Raw genomic sequence first — 16877 nt, forward strand, 5'->3', positions numbered from 1 at the left:
CAGAGGCCAAAAGACACTGGTTCCTTCTAGATTCCGGAAGCTGCACTCCCCCTCACCCCAGGGGGGAATGGCTGAGTAGTTTGCCAGGGACGGTTTCTGTTCCCAGTCCAGCCCTGGAGACAGGGTCATACTGGGATATATAGACCCGAGGTCCAAAATAAAAGGGACCCCATTAGCGAACAAGATAGTTAAAAATGTGGCCAAAGTTGGCAAGCTGGGCAGTTTTGACCTTGTAAAGGCATGATGCATAAGTGTTTTGCAAGGTATGGAAGACTGCATGGATTTGAGCTTATTGCAGGTAATGTTTGTTTTAAAAGCAGGGAAATCAACAGTAAAAATCAGCCCAGCAGACTATAAAAAGGCCCACAATCTGACTTGTATGACCAGTCCTTCGGGCACTGCTTGAGTGCCCTAAAGGCCAGACCCAAACCGCCCTGGGATGCGGCAAACTGCTATGTTCCACAGCACAGACTGGCACTTTCTGATGGATTCACATAGGCCTTGATGAGAGGTGCTCCAGTGGGTTAGTTGCTATTTATCGCATCCAATAAAGTCTGACTCACTAGGGTATGGAATTTAACAGGTGCGATAATCTGCACCTATTCTGCGTTTTGTGCAGGGGTCGGAGAACTCCAGCCCAATCTTAATAAGGGCCATAGGGTAAGACAGCTGCGCCTGCAGTAACCTCCTCTGGATCCCCTAATCTCAACTGCCTCGAGGAGTCACCCACCCAGCAGACCCACCTTAGCCAGAGAAAGCCCACCTGGCCTGGAACCCCACGGGAGCCAATAGGAACTAGACATGCATAGCTCAGAGACAATTTGTGGGATAGCCTTCTGGAATGATCATTTAGGTCAACCGCACAAAGGTTCCTAAAAATACAAATTGCCACAAACTATTGCTTGCAAAAAATCTGTATATTTCTATGAAATATCCCCCACATTCCTACAAAAAAATATATATATACTTAGATATTTAATGTATTTTTAAAGTAGGGCCATGTGGTTGCCAACTTTTATATTAGGCTGACTGGCGCGGTCTTGCAGCCCATTCCTCTCGCTTGGTGTTAACCTTTCTTGGACACCAGTTCCATTGGTTCGGATAGAGGTTGTCGAGTGTCTCCGCCCTGCTACTTGGAGTGGTTGCTCACCTGGTTTTCCCCCCAGTACCTGCCTTTATTGGAAGTAAAATGGCATACAGTGTACGAGAAGGATAGCTACCTGTAAGAGTGAGCCTAGACGCTCATTTTAAGATCCCTGCAGCAACGTGATCGGACCCATTGGCTGAGTTCAATACCCCTCTGTACATAGTGTGACCGTAAAGGCTAGGTTTAATGTCCTCTAGGCATAGAGTTTGACCCTAAGACCTTGGTGTAGGGGCATCTCTATACACAGCCTGTGCTATATTAGGCACCTATTTGTAAATTCTCACACCCCAAGAGCTAGGCTTTAATGTCTTCTCTGGATAGAGTCTTCCACCGAAGCCTACGTGTAAAACTCTCTCTATACATCGTCTTACCCCAAGGACAAGCTACATTATTGGTTTCTCGTGCCATGTACATAGCTGCTTTGTACAGAATAAAATTCATAAGGTGACCCCATGATCCCGTTTCATAGGATATCATATTTCCAGACATGGTCCTTCATTTAATAGATTCATTCAAGAATTCCATCTAACACCATTTTGTACCCTGGCCATTTAATAAAGCAAAGCTTGCTGGGAGCTGTTGTTGGGAGAACTTTAGTCAAGCCAATGGGCCTAAGGTATCAGAGGACAATGGTTTGTCCAAGAAAAGCATGTGTCCTGGGCCTGTGGTCCCCATATCCGAGTGGGTTGAACTATAAGGGGCAGAGCACTGGGGTAAGTAGTGACAAACATACTGCTAGCTTTGATTAGTTCTCACAACTTTGATGTTGCTTCACTTTTTGGCTGGTGGTGGCTTTAATAAACTGTTACCTTATAGTACCCATATTTGTATAGCGCGATGCTGTCTCAGGTCCAGCTTCTTAATACTGGTGGGCTGCCCAAATGTGCTGAGTGCGTGCAGCTGCATGCATATAGGACACTTGTGAACATATCCCACAAAGCAAGCATAGCTCAGCTCGTGCATGTGGGTGGTAACATACAAAACATGCTGTCGCACATACATATGCAGGTTAGCTTGGTGGACATGGTCTCCTAATTGGAGTTGTGTTGGTGGAGGAGGTAGCTCCAATGGTGGATCCCTGTATCATTGTCCTGTGGAGAGCAGCTAGTTGGTAGTAATTTGGCAACAAAGGATGCTGGGATGGGGCAGCAGATGAACAGGGTTGATGGTTGGGGAAGTGGGCAGGACGGTTGTGAAGAGAGTGACAGGCTAAGTCAAATTCACTTTGGAATGTGGTGGTTCTGAAGAAACTGGAAATCTACACACTGATAGGGGGGATAGGTTTTGGTAGGTGAAAAAGTGATAGCGGTGGCTTATACACAAGCCACAGGTATCACCTGATGCATAATGTCTTGTGTATAGGAGGCGGGAGCTCTGCCTGTGTTTAGTTGTGTTGGACAGCAACATGTTGCTATCTCTTTGACCCTTGGTGCAATGTTGGCTGCATGAAAATATGGGATAGGTGCCTGCAGTGGATTCTGTTGTTTTAGCTGTCCTGAATATAGAGATGTAGGATTGGTTGGTTTAAGTTCTGTTTGTGTTTATTGATGGGTTAGTTTGTTGCTAGGCTGTAACTGCAGTGGTACAGTGTTGATGACATACCAACAGTATTAGGTGTTGAGAAGTGATGTGGGTGGGTTTGAGTTTGGCTTGTGTTTTGAGCAGGATATGTCAGGTGCCCCATGGCACAGAAGTGCATTTCAGGTCTTCAATTTGTTATGCAGGTCTTGCAGAATCCTGGTCCTTTACAGTGCTCTTGAAGAGCCACATGTTTCAGTCTTTGTGGCCCTTTATGCTGTTTTCGCTGCACAAGTCTGTGGCGTTGATGCTTCTGTTAGATTATGATACATTGGCAGTGCTGGGATGAAGATGGATTGGTTAGAATTCACATTCTGTTGAGCATCCGATGTGTTGGGCACAGATGTGTGGTTATAGTGGTGAATGCCACATCCTTGAGTTATGTTGCAGGTCTTGAGGTATTTTGGATGTATTCAGCATTGCTGAGAAACAACACATTTCCAGCTGTATGGCCCTTGGTGCGGGGCTCATTGCATGACAGTGTGTTGTTGATGCATTTAGAATGTCCTGATGTACTGGTAATTTAGAGATGTAGAACATATGGCTGTGGGTTCTGTTTGTGCTCAGTACTGGCAGTGTAGAATTCAGAGATTAGGGTAGAGTTGTGCATCCCTTCTCTTCTGGTTGCTTTGTTGATCTTCGGGTGTTACATGTTTTCACTTGGTTTTTGGCAACCAAACCAAGCTTTGTATAAAAATTGCGGTTTCGCCTCTGTCTGACTATGGTGCCCTGGGCACGTGTTAAATAAAATAAAATATCACTACAATTCAAGCTCTGTATAGAAACTGTGATTATGCTTCAGCTTGTTTATACCATGCGGTGCACGTGTTAAATAGTATCTTATTATAACTATAAAACATCTCTTTTGATATCTTGTTCCCTGACCTGGGACCATGGATCTCTCAGACTGGGAGTTATCATCCATCCATCCGTCTCTCACTTTAGATAAGGCGCCCTTTAAATCCCAAATATAGTAAGTATTGGGCACCAACTCTAGCTTGTATGCCCGGCCCATTCTCGCATTGGGGACTATTAATCCGACTGTCTCTCTTAATACAGATACATCTGATGACGGAAGTATTCTACATCTTTTATTCGGTTTGCCATGTGGACTATTTTACAATGCCAACAATAGAACAGAATCATTTTGGTGGGCAAACCACATGAATATTACACACACAAACTGGGAATATGGCTCTTCTCACTGCCCTCGTAAATGTGTAATCTTGCCTTGATATATCACAACCCTGGGTCTCTCTCATTTGGGACTGTGTGACTTTGCTATCTCCTTTGATTTTAAGGCCTCTCCACTCTCTTTCTTCACTAAATGTTAGGCATTAAAATTGAACACAAAGAAGTACAAAATAATAGGATGTAAAATCCCCCCAAAAATTTGTACTTTCTTAATAACTGTTGTAAATAGTTTGTGACGTTAATGTCTTGTCTTATGTCCTTTTGTGTATATATATATTTATGATTGTATATATGTTTGTTGAACCAACAGCCCTGAAGAAGTCCTTCTGATAAGGCCGAAATGTGTTGGCTGTGTTTTTGATCATCTCGATCATGTTTTAAAACTTCATTGAAATAAAAGAAGAACTTGGAAGAATACTTATGGACATGGATTTTTATAAAATTCTTTGTCTAAGTTTATCTGTGGTGCACCTGTGCTGTTTGTTTAAAATGTTTTCACTTGGTGTTGCATCTAGTGCGTTCCAAAGCATTATTTGGCATTGAGCGATTGTGTGGATGAGTTGAGTGCTGGTTGTGTTAGGCACTGCTGTGTAGATTGTTTAGATAGGAGTACAGTGAGGAATGTCATGTCTTTGGGTAGTGATGTACGTTTTGAAACAATAGGAATACGTACAATGCAGTTGAAAAGCCACACATTTACAGTGGTTGCTTTTGTGTTGGTTTCATGAAAGTGTGAGGTTGGCGAATTTAGTGTTTTTAAAATCTCACCAATCTTTTAGCTGCCTGCTTTGAAGGACGTTTTGTGGACAGTAATAACACTTACAGTGGGTTTTGGGTCACTCCATTGCTTACTATTGGTTGGCTTTCTTGTCATTCTCATCTGCTTCCATCTTCGTCAATGGCTTTCATTCTTCTTTTGTTTGTGTCCCTCCCTTTAAGCAGAACTTCATTACAATCTTTTCTATTAGATGCCTTGGAGCCTTCCACCAAGCACATTCAGGGAACTACGGGGCATATTATCAAGAAACGGCGTTAACATTATCGCCGCATTAGCGGCAGAAAACAGCTGCTAAAGCGGCGATAATGGGCTTCATAATATGCGTTAGAGAATTCCAATAGAAGCCCATGTTCTGGTGTCAACATGGGCTTCTATGGGAATTCTCTACGGCATATTATCAAGCCCATTATCGCCGCTTCAGCGGCAGTTTTCTGCCGCTAAAGCGGCGATAATGTTAACTCCTTGATAAAATGCCCCTACGTTTTTTTTGTTGCTTTTAACACGTTATGGGAATTAATATATTTTCTAGCTCTCTCCCCTGTATGCTGCTTCCCATTTCAGATTCCTGCTCTACTCACTCACCCCCCCCCCTCCAGCCCATTTGTGGTTTCCCCCACCCCTTCTTGTCTCTAGGACTTTTATTTCTTGTTTAACTACTCCTGCTCCCCCGTTGCTTCCACCTCTTGTTCTCCATTTCTCTTGTTACACTGTGGGGAGTACTACCCTCCCAGCCCCATGCCTGCTTCAACTTTGCTCCCCCTCTCTTCCTCTCCCCTCCCTGCCGTTTAACAATTTTGTTTTCCTTTTTTGCAATTTGCTTCCAGGCCGTTTCTTTCTCAAAAGGTGCGTTTGCACATTGCGCGACCACAATAAACTGCTGATGACGTGACATATTACATCACTTCTGACATGGTCAGTGACATCACTCATGACATCAATGATGACATCTGAAATGACACATTGTGCATTGCGGTCGCGCAAGTTATAGTTACCTGATCTAACTATAACGTGGAATTTCATTGGTTTTTTACGAGTGAAATGTACAGCTAACTATAACTTGTGTGAAACCTATGGTTTTTTAAGTGAATTTGCAAGGTTTTTTAAATGCTAATTCCTAACTATAACGTGTGTGAAACCTATGGTTTTTTCAGTGAATTTGTACGTTTTTTTAAATGCTAAGTTATGTATTTATTTGTCATTTTTGCGCGCACGGTGCGCGCGCTGTGGGCACTCGGTGCGCTTCGCGCACCGAGCGCCCACGTTGCGCATTTCGTACCGTGCACGCCTCGCCATTTTTTACAAAATATCAATTGTTTTTTCCTCCCTTGGGGGTCCTTAGATTTATATATTAAATGTGATTGTTAATTCTTTTTTTTTTTTTTTTACCGTACGCGTACGGTAAGCTTACCGTACGCGCACTCCACGATTTTTTTTTCAAATTATTAAATTTATTTTTCATACTTTTTGGTCCTTTGTGAACCCCCTGACGAACGCTAGGGGGTCTGCAACTCTCTTCGTTGCCCCCTTTTCATGTTATCAGCCTTTGTTTTTCACTGCGAGAGACAGAAAATGGCGGCCGATACTTCCTGATTTCGACCGATTCGAATGTTTACAGTCATGTAACCACCAATCAGAATTGAGCTCGCGCATGTCACCGTACGCGTACGGTAAGCTTACCGTAAGCGCACGGAGCGCGCTTACAGATATATATATTGATTTAAATGCTATTTTCTCAGGAACTACTGAACAGATTTACACCAGACCTACAAAAGGCACATCCTGGACCTGCGGACTACCTCTCTGCCAAATTACAAGTAATTCTGTTCAGCCGTTCGGGCTGTAGCTGTGTCTAAAGGTCCTATGGAAAAATGCATGGGGAAAACGCGTTTTGGGACCCCCCTTTTTTCTCAGCCCCCGCTTGACGAATCACCCCGAGACTTTCAGGGTAGGAGCGGAGCGTAGCGCCCCATTAGTTTTGAAAATTTCGCGAGGATTCGTCAACCGGTGCCAAAGTTATTCAAAATAGAATTTTGAGATTTCCTATGGAAACACGGTCCTAACTATAACTACCTACTGGTGACCGTCAGTAGGTAATATATATATATATATAATATATATATATATATATACATATATAGATACATATATATTTTAAAATGCACCAATCCAAGATGGGTGTTCGTCATCTTAAAATGCTAAATTATATGAAAAATAAACTGGCAGATGCATTAAGGAGTCTGTGTACGCATGCATGACAGATACAAGACAGAATTATTTATACCTGTGATATGCTAACTTTAGGGCATTACATTTGTTTTATAGGACAAACGCAATGCCCTAAAGTTAATTAGACACAATTGTTATCAAGCATTGGCAAAGCCAACAGGGTTGGCTTTAATGTGCAAATGCATGTGACCAAGGCGTTCACAGATGCTGTTCACATGCATAGCATGTACAAATTATGTTCATCACATTAAAGCCTGCTTTGTTGGGTTTGCCAGTGTTGGAGAAAAAGTAGCAAAAGGGATCACTTTTCCGTACACAATGTATTTAGGAGATAAAGAAGTGTATGTGACAAACACTGTGATGAATATGTGTACTTTCAGATGTAAAATATTCCTCATGATACACTTGATAGCAAAAGCTCCTCTTTGTATATTAAAGCATTGGTAACAATATGTTGCACTGAACAGCTCCACTTCCAAACCATTCCTAAAACCCAATATAAATAAATTACAAAAATTCAGTCTGATGTTACAGTCAAATACTGCCTAAACCAGTTGAATAGCACAAAAATGTCCTGACTCACATACCATGTTATCCAACTCCTAACCAAAACATTTCCTTAAAGCCAAGTGTGCCAGAATGCCCAGGGTTCAGGAAGCACAGAAAACCAAGGGGCTCATTTACGAGCTTGTGACGCAGTGCTGCGGAGCGCAGTGCAGTGCAGCATATCACCTTGCTCCACTGCAGTGCATGCCGGGGAAAGGGCAGGAATGCACTGTATTTAATTCAGTGCGGCACATTTCTGTCCTTTCTCTTGCGTTTGTTCCCTTTTGGCAGCCTAGCGCCAATGCAGGCGCCCTTGCACCATATTGCAAGGGTGCCTGTGTTGCATGCAGGATTGATTTTGTGCAGGAAGAGGAACCTCCCTGCACAAAAACAATCCTGGGAGGCATAGTCCTTTTTCTATGAAAAGAAGAAACAGGAGAAATAGAAATATTTATCTTCGTTACGCCTCCCCTGGGAAGGTGTAAGATTTTGGAGCATACCTGGGGATGAGTTGAAATCCATGGGAGTTGCATGGGATCACCCACGCAATTCCCATGAAACGTCTTCCCAGGACAGAGTAACACAATGCAGGAATTTGCACTACGTTGCGTTACTTCAGACTTTTGAAGCCACTGAGAGTCGGACAAAGCTGCTTTGTGTGGCTTCCAATTACTGACTTAGAGGTTTGCGTCACTCATGTACCATGTTGCGTGGTGCACACATGACGCAACCCTCTCATAAATAAGCCCCCTTGAGTTACTGGAATTACAAGAAAAAGGACTAAACTAGCCAGATTTGTAGAAGGCTCAAAGGTGAACACGAGTGTTGCAGCCATTTTGTAAAATGAGCCTTCCTTCATGCTCTACAAAGGGCAAGGTGCCCTTGAACCAAAGCATAATCATTATTTTAAAATCAAATCATTAAAAGAAAATTCATTTTCTCTAAAAATACTGTATGTTGATCTATTGGCAATTCTAATAAAAACTAGCAAGAGGAACACCATTTTGCTTTCATTAAAAACTGTCAGTATTTGTTGTACTTTTGAAACCCGTGCACAGACCCTGATTAGATTTCTGACTAAAACATTGGTGACCTGGCCTCTGCATGGCTGTCTCTGCCACTCTTCTTCCTCATTCTTTAATATTTTAAGCTAAAGTGGTGTACTTATAACAGCAGAGCCCTCAACATTTCCAGGTTCATGTGTATAGCTCATCTACACTAGGTTTTTGCTCTTCATTATGGAATTTTTGGACCAGATTTTAAAACGGGATAAGCAGGACTGCCAGTCCTAGAGTAAAGAGATATAAACTTGGAATGTGTGGTCTACTCATGGGAAATGCAAGAGCTCTGCAGTAGTTAGAGCATGGGTACTCACAGACATTTTCCCAGAGGCCAAAAAGGTTTGTCTGTAATGTGACCAAGGGCAGCATTGATGCCAACACAGTGGGGGTGAGGAGCGTGGGATTCAGGGGGAGGTGCCGGAAAGGTGGGTGTAAGGCAAGCAAAGCATATACATCTAGTGGCTGAATTGCACAGTGTGAAACCAGAAAACTTGAGATTAATTTCTGGCTTCCCCACATTACCAAATTGTATGATCATAGGCAATTGTTTTGAGTGTCCCTCCTTTTTTTCATTATCAAATACAAAAGGATGTTGAAATACATGACTTCAGGATGTGCGTTGTACAAAACCTGCTCCAGTGTTTGATTTAATTAATCATAATGTTGTTCATCTATAATAGGAACCCAGCCCAAAGGGGACACTTAACAACTGACTTGCATCTCAGTTCACTCTTGACAGTGCTGTCAGGGTGGGGGGAAGAATCACTTTTGTAAATTCCTTTTTGAAAACTATTGCTTTAAAAAAAAATACTTCTCAATGCACTGCTATAATGTGATGTACTGAAGTGAAACGGTTCTGCAAGTTAATTAAATGCACTTTTTGAATTTTGAAGAGACCTTATCATATTTTTAAACTTTTGTTGTAGGAGGTCTTTAAAAATAAAGGTGTTTCTAAAGTTGAGCGTGCAGGATAACCTAGTTACTTACTTTCTTGGAATTCAATTAACTCTTAAATAAAGGTTTGCCTGTTTAATTTAACTTATTTCTCTGTGTTTAGTGCTGATTTGAGAAAACAGGAGCTCGGTGCTGCTGTTGACCAGGCAGCCGCATGTAAAGGTCAGGAGGACCGCATGTAGCCCACGGGCAATACTTTGAGAATAACTGAGTTAGAGTATGTGTCAGGGTAGGGTGACCAGACATTCCTGATTTTCCCAGCCACTCCCGGTTTTTCATGGACTGTCCTGGTGACCTGACAGTTTTAATTGAAACAAATACATGTACTGGTTTTGGGGAGAAGGTGGAGTGAGCATGCTCATTAGACTTAATACAGAGTGCAGGCTAACATTTCCACCAACCAGCTCCTTTTAAATCACAGCACTGACAAAGTTAATTGTTATAGAGTTTTTTTGAAAACTGCTCTGCTCTACTGTAGTGTCTCAAGGGTTGTGTCACTTTGACGCAACCCTTGAAATGCAATTTATCAAGCTACGCAAGGCCAGCTTTTCTGACCCGGAGTGGCTTGATAAATCCATATATATAAAATGTTGCGCGAATTGCTGCGTTGCCTTACTCTGCCCCAGGGAAGCATTGCATGGCTGGTGCGTGGATGTTCCAAGCAAACCCGTGGATTTTGACGCATTTCCAAATTTACCATTACTGGTAGACCTGGGAATGCGTAAAAATGCTATGCATTCCCAGGGGAGGCATAACAAGGAGAAATATTGTTATTTCTCCTTGTTTTTGTCTCTTTCTATGTGTGCTGCATTTTACACATAGGAAGAAGAATTTGCCTCTGGGGATTTTTTATGTAGGTAGGTGTACCTTCCTGCACAAAAACAATCCTCCTTACAATGCAGGCACCCTTGCACCATGGTGCCAGAGTGTCTGTGTGAGCCCTAAGCAGGACATTGTGAGCCACCACTGGGAAAAGCCAGGAATGCGACATATTGTGATAAATACAGCGCACTCCTGCACTTTACATGTAACGCAGTGCAACAAGGTGACTTGCTGGACTGCGTTACATTTTGATAAATATCAGTGACGCAGTAAAGCAGTGTGCAGAGAGCGGCAAATCAGCATTTGAGAAGGCCCTCAGCTGACACACAGGCGCATGAGCTTCCCCTCAGCTTCATCACACCTAGGCCTGGGTGAAATGTTTATGTTGCCGGAGTAATCAAAGTTAATTTTAAGTTACTCTTTTGATGAGAAACGACCAATAATTACACGATTATGCCAGTGTGCATAATTACGAGCAATTTGGCGCAAAACTCCTACTGCAGGTGTGAAGGAGCAATGAACTTTACGTGCCGCTGCTGCTGTTCATTTTCTGTAGCATGCAGCGCTATTTTCTCAGCGCAAAATGCACCCTCTCTTCCATTTTGGACAGAAGGGTGCATTTTGCTAGATCATAGGCTACTCTCCACGCATAATTCTGAAGAATCTCACATAATTTTGCTGTAATTCACATAATTACGCTACAGCAAATTATGCAAGGTACACCCACCCATAATCACAACCCGTGTGACAGAGGGAGAGGAGCTATTTTCCCTTATCAAGTCCTGGTTTTATAATTAGCTTTCTGGCATTTTCAGTTCTCTTTTTACCTGTTTGAGATGCCAAACTACAAGTTCCAGATTGCACCCGTACCAACTGAGCTACTAATGGGGCAACTTGAGATCTCGGTGATGTCTTCCTTTGGCTAGGTTAAGCCTATTGAAATGCACCACACTAATCTTGTTCATCCTTCTCACATATAGTCCATCTCATAGTTTCTGGGATGTGCAAGTGTGGTTCATCTATGGCAGCATCCAATATAGTTAGGGAGGCAAATGTTCATGTATTTCGGTGCAGAATTCCTTTTTAGCCCTAATCAGAGCACAGTTTAGCTAACTCAGATAATATACACATAAAGGTTGTGTTTAATTCTTCTTAGTGCCATATCCTCTTTCTTTTCCATGTTGGGACAGCGCTGTCAGTCCCAACATGTCCTTCAGTGACTCTCAATGGTAACAAAATGATAGTCCTATTTCTATGTCTGTGGACAGTCCTGGTTTTGGTTTTCAATCTAGACAGGAGGAATTCTCCTGATTTACGTTTTACCAATTCTGAGAGTAAAATGGAAAGCAGTTCAGCCATGGAATTTGCAATAGTCCCAATTTCGGTGCAAGGATTGGAGGGAAAAACTCCCGGAAGGGTCAATAGGATAAATAAATATACACCAGTTATATTAAAGCTTTAAATCTAAAGGCTAATACATAAACTAACCTTATCCAATGTATGCCCTTAGCATCCAGGCTTCTATTTTCTGTAGTTTTAAAAATACTTTTTCTGGAATTAAAAATGTCCCAAAATGTTTAACTAAAACAGTGCCTAGTGCTACTTGGCATTGTTGACACAGGGATGGGCAAAAGACTACGTATTGGTCCCAGAGTGCAGAAATACACGGCAGACTGGAAGTTTGCTGATTTATCAAAGAAACAGTGGAAACACTGTAGTTCAGTCTGTGCCCTCTGTCTGGTTGATGGGACTGAAATCAGCCTTCATGCATCTGCAAGGCCTGGAATCATTGGGTTTTGCTGCATCATCCCAAAGGAATGCACAAAAGGTGCAGCTCTGATAGGATAAAGCACTGAGTGAGGAGAAGACACATGGTCAAGTAGACCAGCAATGATTTCGAGGAGGAGCTCCAATCACATTGTCAGAAGGACCTGTTGTCTCGGAAACCACCAGAGAAGCCAATGGATGGCCACGAACGCCTTTGTGCTCTTGACCAGAAAAGTAATCATTCCACCACTGGGAAGCTTAGAAGAACGGGGTTGTAAAAAACAGCATCGCTTAAAGAGGGCAAACTAGAGGAATATTTAATGTGGGGTTGCAACTCCAGAGCAAGGGTTATGGTGCCTCTCCTGAAGTGACATTTTGCCACCAACTATGCTGTATCCTGGTTCACCCTTGTTTCCAGCAGGTGTAATCCAGTGGACCCTGCTATGGCGCCCTGGATTGGCTGCTCAGTAACGTGTTGGGCTAAAGCAAATTCTACAAAGAGGGCTATTAATGAACTTGCTGCTAGTAGGCTGGAAGAGACGGGCACTGTTTCATGTGAGAATAGTACTGTGTCGATCATTCTTGCCGATCGGGCTTCTTCTGAGCGGGTGCTGTAGCAAGGGAGAGTACCAGTAAATTTTAGCTGCAAATGTTATTTGTTCAACCAAATCAAAAACCATGGAGAAGGGTTGCTCTCAATATCTATATACGTTTCTCAATTATTAAATCAAAACTCTACCCCCTCTCATTGTGGTTATGGGCAGCAACATAAAGGGAAGAGAAAGTGCAAAAACCATACCTGTGCTGGGATCTGGGGCTCCAAATTCCAGGGCGTACCGCACCACAAAGTAATTGTTCCAGACGTAGAGCTGGCTGTCTCGGGGGTTATAATCCACTGAGGATACATACTGATATGGGTTGGGGAAGGCCAATGACACGGGCTCTTCGCGGTTCATGTTGGTGTTGAAGGCATAGTCGATGCGGTTGCCTGCTGCCTCACTGTCATCGTCAACATAGACTGAGCGCACCACGTACAGGACGCCACATGCCATGAAGGCATTGGAGGCCGAGCGCTTGTCGTAGCCCGTTTCCCAGGTGCCCTCGAAACGTAGGGTGTAGGGGTTGAGCTGGCTCACCACCAGCCTCCCATTGTTGTTCTCAGTTGCATATATCACCCAGAGGCCATTCTCATCCACCGCCAGGTCGATGTCTGTCTTGCCGCCCCAGCGGTAGGGCGAGGTGTCGTGGTAGTTGGCAGTAGCGATGATGGCCTCACCACTCTTGATGCGAGTCCGTAGGTCATATTTCACAATGTTTCGAGTCCTCTCCTTGTTGTAAAAGACAGCCCCGTCGTATACCACAAAGCCTGTCCCGTCCACCCGGTTGGGCAGCCGGTATGTGGTGGTGTGACGCCCGCTGATGTAGTCCTCCCATGTGGCGTATTCGGTCAAGGTGTCTGTCCGATATGGAATCCAGGGCATGACATAGATGCGGTCACCCGCCTGCAGGGGATCCTTGCACCATGCTCCAGACGTGTGCTCCGACTCATGGGTTGACGTGGCTTCCAGAACCTTCTGCAATGTTCCCGGACAGACAAAAACTAGAGGCCGGAGAGCAGAGGCAATGAGAAAGGATAGAAAGAAGGTGGTTGGAGAGGGGGTAGGTTATGGGGAAAAAGAGAGCGAGAGGGAGCAAATAGAGTTTAGAGGCAGAACAAAGAGAATGTGGGACAGGGACGGAGAATGAGAGAGGGCGAGTGGGAAAATAAGAAAGTGGTGGGAGGGACAGAGGGGATAAAGGAGTGAGAGAATGTAGAAGAGAGACAGAAAGAGAAACAGATCAAAGTTAGGAAAATGGACAAAGTATGAAGTAGAGGGAATTAAAAATAGGTAGGAGAAGAAAGGCACAGAAGAGAAGAAAGAGATTAAGAGAAAGTAAGAGAGAGTGATAACAGAGAAATAGGGAGGAAAGGAGAACGAGAGAGGAGAGGGATAGTGTCCAGAAGGGAGAATAGAGAGAAAGGGGAAGGGAGGGTGCGATAGCAGGAGAAGAAGAGAAAGAGATGGGAAGAGAAAGATGGGGAGAGAAGAGAGGAGAGAGAGGAGTAAGAAGAGGAAATGAGTGGTGGAAGAGACAGGAATGGATAATAGGGAACGAGACCAATGTATGAGGATGGGTGAATGGAATTAGGGAGGGGCAGAAAAGAGGAGGTGGGTGTATATTGTACATTAATTGAAGATACAGTGAAAGAGTAAAAAGGAAGTGAGGTTGGGGAAGGATATAGGAAAAGCCGAGAAGGGGGAAAGAAGACAACAAAAGGTGGGTGGTAGGATTGGTGAGGAAAGAAATAGCAAAAGGTGTAGTTTCAAATGAAAGAATGGGGAGAAAGGGAATCGGTGTACAGTCGAAGAAATAGAATGTGACAAGGTGAATGAATTTGTGAGATAGCCGGGGAGAAGCAGAGAGACAGGATTTGGGAAAAGAGAGGTGGCAGAGAAAAGAGACAGAGAAAAGAGAAAAAGGCAGCACGAAAAACAGCGAGAGAGACAAGGAGAGTGAGAAAAAGAAACAGAGAGTTAGTCGTGAACAGACCCAACCAAACAAACATCATTCTAAGCAATTTTCAAACTCATTGCTTTCAGCTGGAAGCTGCCAATCATGTACACCACAAACTGTTATTGGCAAGACAGTTAATTTTCACGTTTTGGGGTAAGGTGTGGAGGGAGGGGAAGTATGCGGAAAAAAAGGTTGAAAATGAATCGGAAAGAAATGGCCCCTCCCTCCGTTTCCCATCCCTCCATTTTACTTTGGTTCAGAAGGAGAAAACAGATGTTCTATGTAAAAGGGAAGGTAAGTGGCGACAAGGTTTCAACCTGATTGTCAACATGAGATTAGAAAAATGTGTTTTTTCAACCTAATTCCTTCTATTGCAGCACCTTTCAGCACTACCACCTGACCCAACAGTGACCCTCAGACTCCCAACATTTTTTCAATGTGGCTATGCTTAGGTTATTCCAACCACAGCCCTAGCCAGATGGAAGGTGCTACAGACTTGGCTGGGCGCCATGGCACCGGGTCGACAAATGTACTACCTGTGGGTGAATATTGTCATAGTGGTTGAAAGATGTTGCAATGGCTCGGCGCCTTACCCTCTATCCTCAAGAAATGCCATGCTGCACCCACACATTGTGCCAGAGACTCCGGCACTTCTGGCTTACTGGAAAGTGGGTAGAAAGATATTAGGGAATTGTTGTCAGGGTTTAATGTTTAACACTGAGACAGGAAATAAGGCTGAAGCTCTCGTCAAAGTGCAAATGATGGTGAATTTGATCGGCCATATGCCCTGGGGCCAAACCGCAAAAACCAATCACGTCTAACTAGCATCACATGATCAGAAAAGCACCAGAGCCCAGATATCGACTCAGCCAACCTTTCACAATCCCTAGACGAAAGGTCATGAAGGTCTTCACACGCACCTTGAAGAGTAGGCCACCTCGGTGGGAAGTGGGTATCAAAGGTGGCAATAGAAACAAAAGACACACAATCCCAATCCCCAGCCACAAAACCACTTCTTTCATGTTTCAACTCATAGTGAAGATGAAAGCGGTTACTGCTGCCCACAGCTTCTCATGTAGGATCCTCCCAAGCCGTGGGGACAGGGGTCAAACTAAAGGAAACAACAATAGGAACTTTTCCCCTTCCTGTGAGGGTGTTGAATTTAATATATTCGTCTGCATCACTTGGTACAATCCTAGATGACCCAAAAATGATAGCAAATCAATGCACACACATTACCTTTAAAAAGATTGAGAAATGATTATTTTGGAATGCAGATGGGGAGCAAGGCAAAGATATGTTGGCAGGGAAATTTAAAACAGAAAAACAAATACTTTCTGCACCAGGGAAAGCTGGCCTCAGTCCAGGTAACCGTAGAGGCCGTGGTGAGGGGTAAGACAGGGCAGGAAGGAACAGTTTAGGGTGAGGGGGAATGGTGAGAGGTGAGGATTGTGGATATTAAGATTTGTAATTCATGAGGGTAGAAATATGGCCGTGGAAGACAAAGGGCAGCGGCCAGTGACCAAACTGGCTGCAATAGATAACACTGCGCACTTTGACCTCCTGCATTGCATCTTGGGCAATATGTGTTAAGTACCCAAAGTTTGTTTCTTATTGTCCGCCACCTGGTGCCATCATTGCGAGTTGAGGAAAGTGTCAAGGGCATAATGGGAGCTTGGTCGGTAGGAGGAAGGAGCACAACAGAGTACATCAAGAGTTACGGGCAATCTTAATGTTACCGCTTTTGAGAGCAAAGTTCTTTCTGTGGACATAAAATCCAGACTTTGAAAGGCAAAGCCAACTAAAACCCCGCATTAAAGGGTTGCTTTAGTTTGGAAAAATGACCATGGAGTACTTTTGAATATCAAGCGGATTCCAGCAATAAGGGCGGTTACAAGGACATTTCCATGGTAAATACAGCTCCTGAGAGTCCCAAAGTTGTCCTTCCTGTGGAAGTAATTCCTGTTATTACAATCTTCTTCACATAAGAACATCACACCCAGCTCCCAGGGTGCTCCGCTTGCAGGAGTAATTCCTGTTATAAGAGCATTTCTGCCAGGTCCTCAGGCACATGTATTAAAAAAAATCCAAAGTATATTTCCATAATTTGTCTCCTTATATTGATTTTATTAGAATGAAAGTGTTGACCTCTAAATCCAGAAGATTTAGGAAGTATTGTAGTATTTGTGCTCCTTCCTCCTTGTCTCTGTTTCTCTCCCATTAAAATCAAATTCAGAAATAATGTGAA

The 16877-nt window shown here is 43.5% G+C and overlaps 1 protein-coding gene across 2 annotated transcripts in view; it reads right to left on the bottom strand.

Annotated features, from left to right (window-relative positions):
- The window catches only part of ADGRL1 (adhesion G protein-coupled receptor L1), a 618953-nt gene that overhangs the window by 127891 nt on the left and 474185 nt on the right, over positions 1–16877 (bottom strand). For both annotated transcript variants that reach the window (XM_085654299.1, XM_085654300.1), the window contains exon 5: positions 12873–13673. In XM_085654299.1, the coding sequence (XP_085510425.1) occupies positions 12873–13673 (801 nt within the window). The remainder of the gene's footprint in view (positions 1–12872; positions 13674–16877) is intronic.

This window comes from Triturus cristatus, chromosome 4_1 (assembly GCF_964204655.1).
Source record: "Triturus cristatus chromosome 4_1, aTriCri1.1, whole genome shotgun sequence".
In the NCBI taxonomy this organism is placed as follows: Eukaryota; Metazoa; Chordata; class Amphibia; order Caudata; family Salamandridae; genus Triturus; species Triturus cristatus.